The sequence below is a fragment of the Copidosoma floridanum genome, unplaced genomic scaffold (genome assembly GCF_036245765.1).
Source record: "Copidosoma floridanum isolate Cflo_tuat_1 unplaced genomic scaffold, Cflo_Japanese_pri ptg000016l, whole genome shotgun sequence".
Taxonomy (NCBI): Eukaryota; Metazoa; Arthropoda; class Insecta; order Hymenoptera; family Encyrtidae; genus Copidosoma; species Copidosoma floridanum.
Genome location: NW_028321893.1, coordinates 5,475,061 through 5,492,084, shown reverse-complemented (window position 1 = coordinate 5,492,084; position 17,024 = coordinate 5,475,061). Strand labels below are relative to the sequence as shown.

The following is a 17,024-nucleotide window of genomic DNA, read 5'->3' as shown; positions in this document are numbered from 1 at the left end:
ACTTCTAATCTTACGCTATCGTGTTTAATAAGATTCCAATGAGAGCATTTTTTGGTTCATAAACCTGGTGTTAAATCGAAAGTAAAGAGACATTAACGGTTAGAATAAGATTTGGAACCAATGTGATTTTCTTACTGACACAGTAAGCGCCAGTACACGAAAACAAGGTATAATAAGCATTTACGCATAAATTATTCGTTTTAAAGTTTGGCTGTAATAATTTGAAATGAATTTACAGGCCGGCAGAATACGAAAAAAAATCAATATGACAATACTGAAAATTAAACGGATTCAAAGTGTTAAGTTATCATAAGCCTAATTTTAAACAGAACCAACGATTATTCGCTTAGGTAACTGACCACAAACGAAATTATTCAAAGTTTTACCAAAAACACCACTGTTCATCGTCACAGCTTTTACTTCGATGCGCGTAACCAAATATTTTGCCATGCTCTTTGATAAAGCTTTTGTATGGGCTATCAATAAAGATGAGTTTATTTTAAAACGTCTCACAAAAAGATTTGCTTCTTCGATGAAAATGGAAAACAAATTCGAAGTTTCTATAAAACAAAACGCATCGCGAGATCTTTCTAATTGCTTTCTCACCTTGACGCCATTGATAAGTAATTTTTCCTGATTGCATACATCGCAACAAAGACAACCGATCAGATCAATCAGTTTCTTTGCTGGTAATGTAATGTACGTCACTTGATGAGCTCTTCGTTGGCATACAACACATTGTCCATCTTTGTCACCGTAGAGTCGCACCATAATGCACGTGTTAAGTGGGATGATTTTATCGCAGGACCGTAATTAAATCAAGTTTCCAAGGACGTTCTCTAAACGTGCGCATTGTGAAAGAGCAGAGACAGGTTTCTGATGAAAAAACACATCGACTTGGTTGAACAAGGAATGCAAAAAATTGTTTATTGACCTCACCTTTGTGAATTTAAATGATACATTAGCATTTAATACTTTATATTTATTGACGGCCAACTTAACACTAAGACTGAGCATCATGTGTGCAAAATCAATGTATTCATCACCACTACCTGGTACAATAAATTCCATCGGTGAATCATCCGTGAGTGATGATATCAGCTTATATTAAATCCGGTACAATCCCTCCATAGTTGTTTGAGTCGATGGAGTATCATACAAAAAAATCTCTGACTTTAAGTACCCACCCGAGTGACGGTGTAAAAAAGCCATTTTTTAAAATTTAACTTTAAAAAATATCTCTTGCAGTTCTCTGTTTTTTTTTTTTTTTTTTTTTTTTTTTTTTTTTTTTTTTTTTTTTTTTTTTTTTTTTTTTGTTGTTAACGTTTTCTTCTTTTTATCTTGTTTGCACGTTTTTTAACACATTCTTTTTACTCTTTTGGTGACCACGCCTTGACTGTGCAGTTCTTCGAAGCAATTGCAAATAAAATGTCTCGGCAAGTCAACCAATTTTATATTCTAAGCCTTTCATAAGTTTGTCTAATTTTTCCTCAGTTTTTGAAGCGAATGACCAAATTCATAGGTATATTTCAAGTGGTGACGTCAGACATTGTTTATACCTACACGAATAGCTTCTTTGCCAACAGCTTTGGCACCTCATTAATGAGTGGTAAACCTTCGTGTCCTCGTTGATACGAAGACTTAACTTGAACACATTTAACTCCTCTTCCACTGTTTCTGTGAATCGTGGTGAGACTTCCACCACCACCACTTTGTGAGATAAAGAGTATACAAATGAGGTCGCAAAATTTTATTTTTGACACAGCCGTACGCGTTATCTTGAAAGTCCGACGACACGGCTCGCAACAACTGCGATTGAACGTCTCCTACGATGTATGGTTCACATGTGTCATTGAAAATTATGAGAATCGGTAGTAAAGCGTTAGCGAGATTTTCTGGATGAACGGATAAACGTAACCATCTCCATCCAAGCTGAAAACCACGTGCTCTCGCGTAGAATCGAAACTTGATTTCTTGAATGTTTCTTTGAAATTCTGAAAACTACGTGCTCTCGCGTAAAATCGAAACTATTAATTTCTTAAATATTTCTTTGAAATACTGAAAACCATGTGCTCTCGCGTAGAATCAAAACTATTGATCTCTTGGATTTTTTTTTGATATTTATGTATAGACTAGGGCGTATAAAATGATCCACAAGAATCACAGGACGTTCTTTGTGTGCATTATTATGTAGCTGTGGTATGCAATTTAAGCTTATTCATTTTTCACTATCTTTTACCGCGTGTTGAAACGTCAATGGTAATTGAATCTTTTATGCCAACACTGAATCGATCTTGCAAACTAATTTGCTGAGGTAATCTAGTCACGTAATGCGTAGTAGTATTTTGCTTAGAATCCAAGAAAAGGTATCTGAGTAGTCGTGAAGTAGCGTCATGATACGCTTTTTGCAAAAAAAAAGGATTTTATCCACACAGTTGTGTCAAAAGATGTTGTATTTGTGCACGTTCTAGTATATGTCTGAAGATGACAATGTATTGCAAGTTTAGCGATGTATCATGCTGGCCTTAACCTTTGTAAAATATATTCCACGTGATAAAGAATACGACACATAGTCAATAAATATAAGTTTCTATCTAAAGTCACCCACCAAACCACTATTTTGCGGTTATCCCTAGTGGAACTCAATATTACTCCAAAAATCTCAGTAACCAGACTGCTATTACTATTGTTATTACTCAGCGTAACAATAAATGACCTACTCGGAACGAGTATCACTCGTACGGTCAATGTGTTGCAAAAAAAAGTTGACAAACACGATCTTGAAGCAACCAGTAGGTTCACTCCGTGTGCACGTCCACGGGTGTTGCCATCGAGTATGCATCCATCTGTCACACTAAACTCTATCAAAAGTCATTTAAACATATCACTCAATGTTCCTAATCGATAATGTAAAGATACAATTTTTTAAGAAATTGATTGATCGGTAATGATTGAAAAATACTACTTCAAAAACTAACCTACGCCGAACGAAAGTGTGGCTCACAAACGAGTGCAACGCGTAGCAAGCAAATAAGTACATTTATCAAATGACTTTTCAAAAAGGGTTCCATTGTTAACGTAAAAACGAAACTAACCCCTACACCTTTCTTGTACTATTAATATAACGTTTTTTAAAGAAATTCTGATTAGTCAATTTTCACCCCTACCTTTTGTAGCAGAGGTAGTGACGACAAGTTAGTCAGAAGTTTTGTTTGATGAGAAAATAAATATTTTTACGAAACATTCCAGTAGCATAGAAAAGCAAATAATAATTTTTGTGCAGTAAGATAATATGACGGTAGTTTATTTCAGCATACGCAAAAATTTTTAAACAATACTTCGTTATCTACTTCTTATCTACTGACAATAATGGACAGAAATATTGTCAGTAAAATAAAAGATTAAAATTTCTTTAGGACGGTCTCATCCGATTAAAATTCAAAACAAAGACACAAGAGAAAAACAGTTTTCATATCATTAACGAATATGACAAAAGTTACGACTATTTCAGTATACGTTAAAAGTATGTAACAATATTACAATTTCTAATAATGATGAAGAAAAATACGGTCAGCAGAAGAAAAAAGTTATGCTTAGAAGAGGCATGAAGGTTGGGAGGGTCAATCTGATAAAATTAAAACCCAAGACCCGGGAGTAAAATAAATCTAGGTGAAAAGCATATGAACTCATTCATATGACAGTTGGTATAAGGAAGAAAGATACTTCAATTACATGCTCGGTATCAAAGGACCGTCAACAAACGTGGCTTGATATGACTGTGTGGTTGTCCAATTAAGACAAATATTACAAAAGAAGAACACAGCATGCATTAGGTTACTAACGAATAGAGATAAAATGAAGTTTCATGAGAAAAAAAAACGTTGTGCAGTGTTTCTGTATCTTTGAGCTTTTGAGCTGATAATCAGACTGACATGAGATCTTTTGTTTCCTTTGTTATGATTACAGCAAGAAATTCATGTTTTAAAGAAAAATAAAGGATAGTGGAGGACATTTCTCACAACATTTCCTTTCGAAAGTATAACTTTGTATAGAAATTTAAAATTCTTATCTACATTCAGTTTGCACGAAGCTATTCAGCGTAACTGACGTGTCCATGAAACATAATTTTTACATCATCCGTCTTTGAAAAAAAGGGTACTCATGGCGTCTTTTCTTCCATTGTGTTTCATTTGTTAGTGCATCAGTGTGCATTGTGATAATTGTAATAATAATTGAAAACAAGGACTACGACTACGACTCTGGTTACGAAAGCGACATGTACTTCATCGATGCCAGTGATGAAAAAGATTAAAACATAGAGAGAGTATGTGGCACTTCTCAGGTGGACAGTGGGTGCCTAATTCTGATTATAGGAGATAATAATAATATGACATATTCAATACAGTAGTGAAAACAGTGACAGTAAAACTTCTGCAGGGAGTGATTTCGACAGTAATAGTGGTAGTTGTAGTGATGGTAATACTAAACTATTTTCGGGCTTTCAAAATGCCAAGCAAAATATTTCAACCAGTAAAGAAATTTTGTTTAAACAACTCGATACTGGTTTGATCAAAAGTATGCAGCCGTTAAAAGCAAATAAAATACTCTATGGTTACTTACAAAGAAAAGAGGTTCATGAAAATAAAAATTAATTTTTTGGTGCAAAGTATTAAAAAAAGCGAATAATACAAACATGTAGTGGTAATTTCATAGAAGCGTACGAAGCTGGATATGTTTTAAGTGTATAATGACACATTAGTAGCAGCAGCAGCTATAAGTGAGGTAACTGTATTATAAACTATTATTTTTTGGTTGACTCCACACACACACACACACGCGCGTGCGCACGCACGCACGCGCGTCCATACACACAATAAAGCCCATAAGTATAGGATGCTACGCTGTCGATTTAACAGGAAAAATAGTAGTTTAAATATCAAAGTATGTATACATATATACATACTTATGGTACCATATAAAGAAAAAGAGGTGTGCTACTACAGAGGGTAGGTTTCTCTCTCTTTCTTTTTTCTACCAAAATGATTAACATGTTCTTCCTACGCGCTATACTACCTTACAAGCACTTTGGCTCTGTCAAAGCAATTCCTACCCAGAACTGCAGAGTAGGCGCAGTTTTGTCTCTCTACGACAAAATTCATTATACTCTTCTCCCCACCTCACGAATACCTCACAAAAGCAGGCTCCTTCTCAGGTGGTAAGGGTTCGTTTAGACGGGCCAACACATAGCAATAATCACTTGCGTTGTTCAAAATATAATTGTAAAAAGTAAGCTGCTAAGAAGTAGATCTAGAATAGTAGATATAAAATACATGCAAAAACTAAACAGTACTACACTATATACATCCAACATATTGTCACATGTATTGTGTGTTGTGCCAAGGAAGTGAAGTGAAATTTTGTCCCCATGAGCCCACTTTAGACCCTAAGAGGACAAAACAATTTCCTGTCCATGGACTCAAAATGAAAACAAAGGCATTTAAGGTGGCCCGTGGGTGCAAAGCATCAGTTGCACTTAGAGCCCATGGTAAGAAATTAAGATGTTCTGCATATCCATACAAAATGTCCTACTGAAATCTCTATACCTTGATAGTTAAACGTATGTCCAACCGTGAAAAATAAGATCATTAAAATTAATTTGTTGAATATACTTTTAAAAAATTTAAAAAAACCTTAAACGTGTTATTTCGTCTCTGTCTTGTTAAAATAGAAACATTGCTTTCTAATTTGAACCCTGTTATTATTTCTGCTACGGTATTGCATTAAAGTAATTGTGGTAATTTAATCTATTACCATAGCATAAGTAAACTGCATAAGATTATTTATTAATATACCAATGGCAAGAACAATTTTGTGGATATTTCAGAAAGTTTTGATAAAATATTCAAGTATATTGATATTCGTTATTCAAGCCCTACGAAAGCTTCATCTATTTAAAAATATCATTCTTATACTCATTAGTTTTTCTGTGTTTAATTTCTATTTTTTTTATTAAAACTTTCAAAACAAATAAATTAAAACATCAACTAATAAGACTTTAATTTAGATCTAGAATCACTAGATTCGTTTTGATCGCCCATAAGAGATTTAGTACAGCATTATCAGATAAAAATTTTAAAACCTTAGTTGGAAATGGCATCTCCGATTTTTTTAGGTCAAATTTCTAGTGGTAAAATATAAGGATCAGAGTGCAAAAGGAGTCCTTGAATCATATATCATATCCTCGTTGGTTGTAGTTCGCGACATTTTTCGACTATCCTTTCTTCTTAATAGTTTTCTAACTTTGGGTAAAGATTTTTGTACTTTTACTGAAAAATGACCCATGGGTAATATACAATGTTGTACCACTGATGCACCATAAATAAAAATCTAGAGTACAGTAAGGGTCAATAAGTACAACAATCCCTTAACAACGCATACGAAGGTCAGAATAAAGTATAATTAAATAATTAATCTACCCTTGCTTTGCAAACTGTATAGAGTAAACAGTTTTTCTATTCGTTCTATACTAAAGTCGTGGTATATAAACTTTACACCCTAATGAGGTTTTCCAATAAGTAAAAAAAAGTAGTTACCTTGTAAAAAGTTGGTAGCAAATGATACCAAGAATACAACATTACATATCACTCTGCTGTTTCATAGCAATATTTTTTAAAATCATTTTTCGTAATATTGTACCCATAAGTTATTGTTTTAAGAATATTTGAGAATCCATGCATAAGTTCTTCCTCAATTCTAAATTAAAAATTCGCTTCAAGCAAGCTTTTTAAAACAGTATTAAACACCAAGAAAAATTCATATATTTTTATTAGTTATTTCTACAGATTTTGAATAATTTTCGCAAAACCTTGGTCACAAATGAAAAAAATTTAAAAAAAAGTAAAATACAATAAAAATTAACTTATGTATTCATAGAATACAAGAAAATGTTTGAATTGTTTTTGAAAATTTTGAAAAGAAATGGAAAAATTGTAAAAACAATTGTTCATTTATAGTAAAATTAAAAAATTAATATTCAATTAATAAATGCTTATTACTATAAAAGAAAGGTGGTCTGCTAAAAAAACTAATTCAAAAGTTTTGAAAAAATATTGAACTGAGAAAATTAGTGTATTAAATGTAGAATTTATTAATTTATTCAATTTAAAATCGAAAAAAAAAAATTAATAAACAGTAAAATTAAGTTACTAGCCATACTATAACACAAAGTAATTAAGTTTTAAATAACGGAACCGCTCATAGCAGAATGAGTAAGGGACTCGGTTTGTGTGCAGGAGACCACGGATTTAAGTTTCAAGAGAGATTTTCTTTATTAAAGAATTAGTTAAGGAATAAGAAAAAAATTAAATAAAACTAAAACTTCGTGCTGTGCTTCGGTGACATGGCATAGCATAGGTTGGAGAGGACCAGCAAAGGGTAGTACGATGAAGGAGACAGGGAGAAGAAGGAGTAACATGCAAAATCCACTTTCATCGTATATTTTATCAAGACCAGAATTCTGAAATTTTTCATTCACTCTTACGCACAACGCACCAATAAAGTACAACTTTAAGAGATTTGATAAATTCTTGGTGAAAGTGTAGATTTTAATAAGCGAAACAAAAGCTTGTTTATAAATTTAAAGAACAATAAAATGTTTTTAGAAAAAAACCAATTTTTTTCATCAAATCACTTTTTTTTAAGGCCGAAATATCATACAACTGTGGGTTTTTATAAGGGCTTAAAATTTTCTTAAACTGTTGCCGTAACATGTGCCATTCCTGCATGCATTTTCGACTGATCAATAATGTGAAAAAAATTAGCCAAAAATTAGTGTTTTTCCCTTGCATTATTTGTTAAACAACTTTTAGCAGAAACTGTTTGTTATTTTTCCAAATTTCAAAAACGCGATTGTTAAGGTGGCCAACAACTACACTTTCACAAAAAAGTGCTTGAATTTTTTTTTTCAAGGGATACAAGCGTTTTAAAAAACAGTAATTTTTAACAGGTTTTTTTAAATAACTACTTTATATTCGAATTTTTTAACATCAGACTGGGCTAGGTCAATCTATATTAGTTGTTGCTATCACTTTTGTATAAAACTTTTCATAATCTAAAGCACATTTTTTATAAATACAAAAACATATTTTTAACCAACTTTGGCCTCAACTTCGGGTAAGATCTCATACTGTTAGATATTTCAAAACTACAACATAAAATTCTACTCAAAATTTTCAATTTTTTACACATTTTGGTTTATTGTACATCGATTACTAAGAATTAGCATAACTTTTAAAACGGAATAACTAGTTTATAAGCCGTTTTCTCGAATCCCTATTGATCTGACGTTAGAAGAAAGCATTAAGGAGGTTCGGTAGTGATAATTTTTTATGATGAAAATTTTTGAAATTTCGATATGTTGTTTGGGATAATGGTATCAAATTACAGCTACATTATTGAAGGGTTTAACCACACCGTTTTCAAGATATATTGATCTAAAAAAACAATATTTTAACACATAGGCTTATGGAGAAATCACTTTAATTTCACATAAAAAAAAACGGCTAAATGAACTTGCTTTTTTTTTTTTTTTAAATGAAAGAATATTGTCAAAATAATATTTTGTCAAAGTTTGAGAGAGCCCTACCACAAATTTCTATTAAAAAACAGCAAAAAATGTGCTCGCAGCAGACGACTTGGCAACGCTGCTTTTGGCACGCGCTTTGAAATGTAATAAATAGTAAAAACATTTTTTGTAATTAAAAATTTAATTATAAAAAATTCAACCGAATAAATAAGTACACTGTCATCAGTAGACGACGACAACAGCAGTAGACGACAACAACAGTAGACGACGTGCCAGCAGCCGAAAAAATTCACAACGTTGCCAGACGCTCTCCCTCCCCTTGCCTCTCTAAGATTTTCCCCCGCTAACACTACCAAACCTCCTTCATGCCGATCCAAGGAGAAAGTTGACCGTTAAAGTTTCTTCTAACGAATTTATCTCAGGTGGATAGGCAAATATTCAGTAGTCTCTTGGTACTTGTATTTTATAACTGTTTCTGGGGTAATTGTAATACTCAATTCCTAAAAAAAATTTATTTTCTATTCCAAGGGAACACAGCCAGTCAAGAAGCCTCTCGAAATATACGTCATCGATAGCAGTTAATACTATTTACTTTCGTGCGCTCTTTAACGACTTCAGCGCTGTAATTAAAAAGAAAGCATTTTTGACTCAATTGGACCATTGTTCTGTTTCATTTTTTAATAAAATAAAACCAGTGGACAGTGGGTGCTTGGATACCTAAGTATCAAGTTTTACTTCTATAAAATGATATGGCAGTTAATATGATTATAATTATAAATATATTTTTTATGAAATGATACTGACTACAAAGGTGGTGCAATTATCGTTGTAATTAATATACCCACGTAGGTTGGGTATGATTTTAATAAATATTTTAATAATTAATAACTGAACAACTATAAACAATGTATCATGGAACAACACAATACAAACAATATGTAGGCTGCCCAGTATAAGACTATGCAGTTTCATCGAATCTTCCAATGATTTCAAAATAACATCCTACGACTTACATCTGCCACATAAGCTCATACATTTATTTCTACTCCATACTTAATACCTAAAATTTAATTGAAACAAAAAATTAAGACAAACCATCCTGTAGTACCGCTTTCTTAAATAGCAAAGTATTACATGCCAGTTAATGTCTCTTTAGGACGTTCATTAACATAGGTTTCTTTGACAAATACTATCTAAACGTCAAAAGTTTACTAAAAATAGCATAATAAATACCAAAAAAAAATTGCTGATCGTTCAAGTGTACAATTTTTGTTTGTATGAATGATTACTTTAAGATAAACTTGTTTTCTTCTTAATCAGATCAATTTTTTTTTTTTTTTTTTTTTTTAATAACACAAGAACGAAGGAGTCAAGTATGCGTAAAAGCATGTGTGTAACTACATTCATATAAAAAGAATAATTTCTAGCGTTACTGCATATATTTGCACTCCTCTGACCTTTCTGAGCTTTGATTGAGCTCAAGTTTTTCTCTACCAACTATGTGGTAAATGTCTTTAAGTCAAAAAATCACCTCAATCCCAAAGGAAAACTTTGCAAAAAATGAAAGCGCTATAAAAACCAATTATTGTATTCGTACAGTACAAAAATTTTCTTTTTATGATTTTTAGATATTTTGAAAAGATGTGAAAAATAATGAAAACAATAATTCATTTATTCGGAAAATAACAACGTAAATATAAGTTTCTAAATGCCTATTATTGCGTAGGAAAGCTCTTCTGGGAGATCATGAGACAAACTATTTTTCTTGATGTAATACAAGGTAAGAGAGACAGAGTGTGGAACTTGAAGTCTCCGGTAAGAACTAAGTTCTCACATGTATGTAGAAATCACATGTATACTGTAAAATACAAGGTTCGTAAATACATGCGAGTTCAATATGTATGTTTTTCGCGGGTTACGGCGGTATATTTATGTCTTACCCTGTACATTTGTCATGTAGGAAACGCTCGGGACTTTTTGAAAATCATTTTTAAGGTTACTGTTGTGCAAAAAACGAGAAATATATCCTACACATTTGTAATAATTTTAAAAACATGCTATAATTTTTTCCACTAATTTTCGACCTTGATTTTATAGAAAAACATTAAAAATACAGAAATTTAAGGTTATATCTTCACATAACTTAGCAACTCTATTTTTGTGTGCCATGATATTTTTTTTCTCTTTAGAAAACGCGTAAGACTCGTTATTTTTTCTATATCTTGCTGCCTTCTGAAGATATGGCATATTTTCAATATTTAAAGGTTATGTGCACGCATGGCTATAAAAAATCATTTCTGCATAATTATTATTCTGTACTTAACATAATATAACTTTTCCTATGATTTTTCCTCTTCATTTCATAAAGGTACATCAAAAACATCAAAAATTGAGGTTATGTTTTCTCATAACTCAACGCTTTTGTTTTTGTGAGTCGCAAAACCCTTTATAGAACCCGTAAAACTTGTTATTTTTGCTTTACCTTGTTTTCTTTGAAAGATATGACGTATTTTGTAATACTTGGAGATTATTCTATATCATAGATACCCGTTTTATCAATACTGGCTATATGCATCAATCTGCCATACTTGCAAAACAAAAACTATGTTATTGAACGATTGAAAACTATGACGAATGAATAATCTCCTGTCATATTTTATAATTATTTGTAACTATTGTAATTTCGAAAAATCAACAATATATTATTGTGTATCGTATGCATATAATAGTGCTTATAACAATATATATTTCAATTTTATTTTGTGCATACAAATTTCCTATTTGTTATAAATGCCGTGTAAATAACAATGTGCGTAAAATGTGCTGATAATATTGTAATCATAACATTTTGTAGATTCCAATGGTCAAGGTAACGGTGTATTCAGTGATGTAGGTGAATCAGACGGCAACGACAATGACGACGATGACAACCACGATCATAATAATCAAGACCATGACGATAACATTAAAAAAAGTGATAAGTACAATAATAATAATAATAATGACAGTGACAGCAATAATTATTAAATTTTATATTACAACAACAGTAATTTCCTTTACACGTTTTAAGTATGTGTCTCCTTTTTGAGTGTTTTTCATGATTTTCATAAATGAAGCTTTATTTAGCACCCATGCCACTTTTACTACTAATGTGTCACAACTTTTTTACCAATAAACAAAGTGGCATGTGTGAGAAACTCGGCATTACTTCCGCACACGTTAATACAACTTATTTATTACGTTCAAGTATAGAAACCCCACCTAGTAATTGAACCTTTAATGATAATTGATTGTTAAAATTATTTATGTTGTAAAAAATTTTTATTTTATTAACTAAGGAAATCGACAGATTGTCACCTAGATTTTTTGACACTTCGGTCTATCGATATTAACTCTTTAAACCCTCGCTAAGCTCGTGCCTTTTTTATACTGAAATACACCAGAACGAGTGTCAATCATGTTCGTCTATCGCTAAGACACTTACAGTTAGTGTACCGTACTAATAAGTTTAATTGATAGTAAAAAAAGTAACGAATTCAAGTTTTCTTTTTTCCATTAATTCTTTATTTTCCAACTTTTCTAAAGAAATAATGAGTCTGTTGAGTACAGATTTAGCTTGTAGCAAAGTCGTACTTGTACTATTATATTCTTGTGTACATGTAAGGTGACGAACACAAACATGCACAATGTGCACGAATTAACAAGTGATGATTTTGTCAAACTCGAATAGTATTTTTTTCGTTAAATGAAAAAACTAAACTTGATTACTAAGCCTTAAATAAGTAGCAATGAGGATTATTTTTACTAGCTCAGACTCAAGTAAGGAATTTTACGAATTTCTTCATAAGTCAGTATATTTTAAGAAAGTGCTCTATACCATTCCCGCTAATTTTAGACCTCGTATGCTTATTGACTGCAAAAACTTTTTATTTAATTCTGATCTTATCTAGATACAATGGAAAAGCTGTAAACAAGACGTACTCTCTCTCTCTCATTTTTCGGACTCTAAAGGAAAATGAAAAGTTGACAACTTTTTTTAGTAATTTAAAAAACAGAAAACATGTGTTATGAACTGTAAAAAATTAAAAATCCATGTGTAGTGATGAATTTAAAAAAAGGCTTTTTCGAGTTATTTTTACCTATTTACTGCTAAATTTTTGCAGAAATTGAAGAAGCAGTTCTTTTGTAAAAATATTCACATAACCAAAAATTTTATAAAGCAACTGAAAAAATATGCATAAGAGCTGAAAGTTTTCATCTTACTTATAGTACCGATTCAAAAAGTGTCATAATGACTGCAGATACGTAGTTCAATTTAATTTTATTTTTGAATTTCAAATGGAATGGAACATTTTTTTCGATTTTTTTGTATTCAAAAACTGTTCGTCATTTATTCTCATCCGATTCAAAAAGTTTAATAACAACATAACGTTAAATCTTATAAAATTTAAAGTCAGCTGTACATTATTTGTAAACCTAACTTAATACTAAAACAAGCAAAATAATAAGTGTGTGATATGATAGCTGAAAGTGTATGAATACTAAGCTATTCTTTAACATTGCCGTCAAGAAGTAACATAACTATACTCTAGTGTTATGAGAAATCCAGTACGAAACATGCTTTTTCTAATTATTTTCATTGTACAAAAATTCTCAAATTTTCATCAGAATAAAAGTCTTGTGTGATAAAAAAACATTTTTTAGAACACCCAAATCTTAAAAATAAATGTAAATATTTAAATAATTAACACTAAAACTCTTTTCGTTCTACACAAGACCTTCCTAATCTATTTAATTTTTATTTAAACAACCCTCTCAAATAAGAAACTTTTAAACTAGTAATTAACTTTGAATTATATAGGATACTTAATACAAAAGATAAAATGTGTGTAAACGTGCTAAAAAAATATGGCAAACGCACTGTACTCTATGCTGTAATGTATAAAATTTGTATGAATAAGATTGTTTTCAAAATAGAGTGTTGTATAACGAACGAATTAAAAAAAAACTAGATTAAGAGATTTTTCATTTTGGTAACTTACCACTTCCATTTTTTCATGTGAATCGCGAGCCCGTCGTTCTGATTCACGTCGTCTAGCTCTTGCTGCAATACTAAGAACAGCCGTAGTTACTTTTTCGCGTTCTTCACGTTTTTTCTCTTCAAGGGGTGCTGGATAAGCGTATGTACTAGGTTTAGCACTGGATTTTAATTCAAGCTTCGGCATTTTAAGATGTGTATTAAGAGCAATTATACAGGTAGGCGTAAATGCTAAAGCCAAGCAGTGAGCCAATGGATACCAATACCAATACTGGGTAAATACCAAAGATCCTACAACAGCCAGCATATTTGTATGGCCAGTGCGCGACTGTAACGAAATTGTAACATTCCTTCCACCTGCAGAATGAAATATTAAAATTTTTTTTTGACTTCGTATAAAACGCTGTACAAATTTTCCTGAAAAGAACTATCACTGGTATTTCAAAGGCTTTTTAATTTTTTAAGAAAAATCTCGACTGTTTCAATGTCAAAGAGATCTTTACATTAAAAATTATTGAATTATTTTGGAATAATTGAGTAATTTTCTACTATATTATTTGTGCAAAATACTTATTAATATTAAAATTCCTTCTAACAAACATTTATGTATTATTCAGCCTTCAGAGTCATGTTTTCTCTTGTATAATAAACAACTTGATAAGGCACCCCTTATAAGTTATACTATTATATAACTATAGCGCCTACCTATAACAAATTACTTTTTATATACCACAGTTTTGATAACTAGTAATCTATCTTACCAAGAAATCATTATCTGTTTTAATACACAGAATTTGTAAGTTTTTATTACTTCACAACACAGTCTAATGCATTGCATTAACGTGGCTTCGTTAAATTAATATTATAATTATTTAGTTAGTTGTACCTTTACGTAACGTGCATTGGTCTTAGATTCTTGTATTCAGATTTATTCCTATGTTATGCAACCCTATTTACATTTACATTATTAAAAACCTGCTTAGCTTTGGATATTCTTAAATCATTCTAGTTCTTTACTTAAGCTACTGTAACGAAATATCAGATAACTTCCTGATTTGTACCCAATAGTTCGAAATTTTTACTCCCTGAACCCAGCTCTCACCAACTTTTTCGTATATCTCTAAACATGTATAAGTGATCATTTCAATTTTATTAGGATAAAGACTTCGTTTATAGGATTACTGAGTATGAGAACCAATTGTTATTTGACGCAAACTCTTTATAGTTTTATTAGTAGATCTTTTGAACTGGTTGTTGTGCCTTTAACTTGCTTTTGTGAAAGATTTTTTTCATTTAATCTTGCTTTTACACTACTCTCAGTGCAGTTTTTTTTCTATGAAATATAGTTTTTCCATACACTTATAATTGCCATGAGTTATTAAAAACAGATGATTAATATTTGTTTCATTACAAGAGGCATATGACCAACAACTTTTAAAACTGAGACAGAATACTTATCCAGACAAAATATGAAAGGTTTCCACTGTTCTCACTAAAAAGCAAGAAAAAAAGTAAGAAAAGATGGTTTTAAATGGGGTCAAAAGAACTTTTTCTGTAAATAAAGTAAAGTGCTTTAGAATTTTGATAAGTATTTGTATGTATTTCCGTGAAAAAATGAGTGCATGAATGAAAAATTTTGTCAACGTTCCATTTTCTGCAATGTTAGCTTTTTTGAGAACGAATTTTTTCGTGGTAGTAAAGAAAATTCCTAAGTGCACACCACAGGGACTACCGTTATGTGAAACTCACTAGCTTTTTTTTATTAGACTACTAATACCCACTAACCCTCCCTCCCCCATGCCTCGAGACTTTAGTATTACCCTGGAACCACGTAAGTATTACTTCAGAGTAAAGCTACCAGGGGGATCATCGCATCTCACGGAATCAGCGACAGGCTCACCACTAGTTGCTAGAGGTACCAATCCTCACGAGTCCTAAAAAAAACTCGTGGTCTCGACGAACCAGCAGGTATAAATAGTGCTTTTTTGTAGGCTGCAATCTTTGCAAAGCGCTACTATATGTTTGATGCTTTCCCTAGCTGATAAGTAAATGTACACAGATCAGGCTAGGTCTGCGTTAGACTTTACCTACCTTCAAAACCTTGTTACCGTTAGAGGCCTACTTGGCAATTTCTACGTTCTGCACAGCAGTCTCCCCTTCTCTTTTTTTTGGGATAATGTTTTCGGAAGTGAATGCCACGCCAAGCCTTCCCACCAGCTGCTGGCCCTAAAAGTACCATCTGTCGCACACAAAAAACATGTGTTCCACAGTATCATCTAACACTGGGCAGTAAGCGCATCCGGGCGATGATATTATCGCTACGCGATAAAGATAGGAATTTAACTGTCCATGCTCAGAGAGAAAATAAATCATGAATTTATCGACCTCTGCATGTCCTTTCTCTACCGATGGCCGTAGGCTTGGTATCAGCCGGTGCGTCGACCTTCCCACATCGGCCTGATTCGATTCCTGTTGCTTCATTAAACACTAAGGCCGATTGCCGAAAAACTGGTCAAAAGTTCGAAGTTGAAGTAACTCACACCAAAATTAATACACAGAGATTTTTCGGGTCACTGATTTCAAATTTTATGTCAAATGTGCGGAATTTTACCCTCTTCATCCCCTGTTGACCACCCTCGGCGGTGAAATATCATGTATTGTTTATCATAATCAAGTAACACATCGTTTTGTACGGTTTTTGGGTCACTGTTTACAAATTTTGTGTCAAATGTGCGGAATTTTATCCCCCTCAGCCCCTGTTGATCACCCCCCGGGGTGAAATGTCATGTATTATTTATGATAATCAAGTTACATATCGTTGTGTATGGTTTTGGTGTCACTGATTACAAATTAGGTGTCAAATGTGCGGAATTTTATCCCCCTCAACCCCTGTTGACCACTCCCGGGGGTGAAATATCATGTATTATATATCATAATCAAGTAACATATCGTTTTTGATGGTTTTGGGGTCACTGATTACAAATTTCATGTCAAATATACGGATTTCGCCTTCTATCAAATAAAAAACGTTTTAACTGTGATCCAAAATTGTATATTGGTATTAAACACAGTGATAGTACAAAATTGTCTTCCTCAGCAAAAATTACTAATATTACAAGAAAAAGTATTCGTTGTCATCACAGTCGTAATCATCTACATCTGTACCTGACTCTGAGGCCGAGCTAGTTTCAGCGGATTCTTGTTTATCTTTTTCGTGCCTATGTACAAATGGAGGCGATAGTAGGTTAATCGTTTTCTTAGATAAAGATTAAAGTAGCTTAACAGGAAAATTTCGGCAAATGGAAATGTATGGATCCAAAGCAATTTATCATCATTTACATACATTCTTCATTGTTTTTTGACGATAATTTTTTCTGGCATAATATAAGCGATACATTCTAG

The 17,024-nt window shown here is 32.1% G+C and overlaps 1 protein-coding gene across 2 annotated transcripts in view; it reads right to left on the bottom strand.

Annotated features, from left to right (window-relative positions):
* The window catches only part of Rpn2 (Regulatory particle non-ATPase 2), a 492,767-nt gene that overhangs the window by 115,068 nt on the left and 360,675 nt on the right, over positions 1–17,024 (bottom strand). For both annotated transcript variants that reach the window (XM_089592351.1, XM_089592352.1), the window contains exon 12: positions 13,627–13,979. In XM_089592351.1, coding sequence (XP_089448477.1) covers positions 13,627–13,979 — 353 coding nt within the window. The remainder of the gene's footprint in view (positions 1–13,626; positions 13,980–17,024) is intronic.